Raw genomic sequence first — 1036 nt, 5'->3', positions numbered from 1 at the left:
TCTGTATATCTTTGTCTGTGGGCACAGATGTCTCCGTCTCTGTTTTTCTTTGTCGCTCGTTGCACATAAATAGCTGCAGCCACGGGCATGCCGTCCATCCTGTTGGGTTTGGATTTCCCTGACCATTTGTACTGGATCCGTCTGTCACTTTTCAAAGAGCATTTTGATGTGTTCACTTGCTCTGTCGCTGGCAGGTTCCCTTCCCTCACTTGTATCCTCACGACTGGAGAACGAAACAGCCACTGATCTGCCGCACCGCGTCTCAAGTATTTTTGCGTTTGGATCGCATTCGAGATGTTGCTCTGGACCGCATCAAGCGCGTCCACTTTATGCCGTATTCGGGTCAGATTCCGCCGACCGCTTCTCTCGCCGGCATCCCCTGCTTCCCCACGTCGGCTTATACTCGGATGCGGGCCGCCCTCGAGAGCAGACAGGGCGACTGGTGTCTCTCCCGGCAGCGTCAATGGGGGCTTCCGCTTCCGTTCTTCAGGCTGCAGAGAGGCCAAGCAGAGCCTGCGGGTGGTGACGAGCCTCCCCGCAGTGGAGGCGAATCTGAAAGAGTTCAGGGAGTGGCGCAGAGTCGCGATCCCTCAGAAGAACCTCTTTTTGGAGACATAGACACCTTTGAAGCAATTGCGCGGAAAATCCGGGAGGAAGGAAGCGACGCCTGGTGGACAAGTGCACACCCCGCGTCCTGGCTCCCCCCACAACACAGGTCAGAAAAACAAAGTCTCACTTTGCTGAAAAAAAACACGAAGCTGTACATGTATCCATATCTATACATATATACATGCATATATCAAATAAAAAACGAGATAGTGCTGTCGCGGTGAGAGAGACGTTTAGAGAAATATGTAGGTCGTGAACAAGTGGCCGCTGCCTACTTCATCTCCGCAGTGTAAGGCATGTCTCGTGGAGTTCGCCCCTGGATGCAATTGGAACTGCTTATAATTCTTTATTTCTATCTATATTTATGTATATCTATTTATACATCCCTTGGATGTATCCGTATCTCTCTATGTCTCTCCGTATCTCT

General features: G+C 50.9%; 1 protein-coding gene across 1 annotated transcript; it reads left to right on the top strand.

Moving 5' to 3' along the window:
• On the top strand, nucleotides 1–1036 carry TGME49_328600 (Isoleucine-tRNA ligase; the record flags this gene model as incomplete). Its single annotated transcript, XM_018783110.1, has 3 exons — nucleotides 1–51; nucleotides 195–715; nucleotides 919–1036. Coding segments are annotated over 3 exons (690 nt in total), but the record flags the coding sequence as incomplete, so codon positions are not given.

The sequence above is a fragment of the Toxoplasma gondii genome, assembly GCF_000006565.2.
Source record: "Toxoplasma gondii ME49 unplaced genomic scaffold asmbl.1797, whole genome shotgun sequence".
In the NCBI taxonomy this organism is placed as follows: domain Eukaryota; phylum Apicomplexa; class Conoidasida; order Eucoccidiorida; family Sarcocystidae; genus Toxoplasma; species Toxoplasma gondii.
Note: the sequence above shows the minus strand (reverse complement) of the source record. Positions and strands in the feature narration are given on the sequence as shown.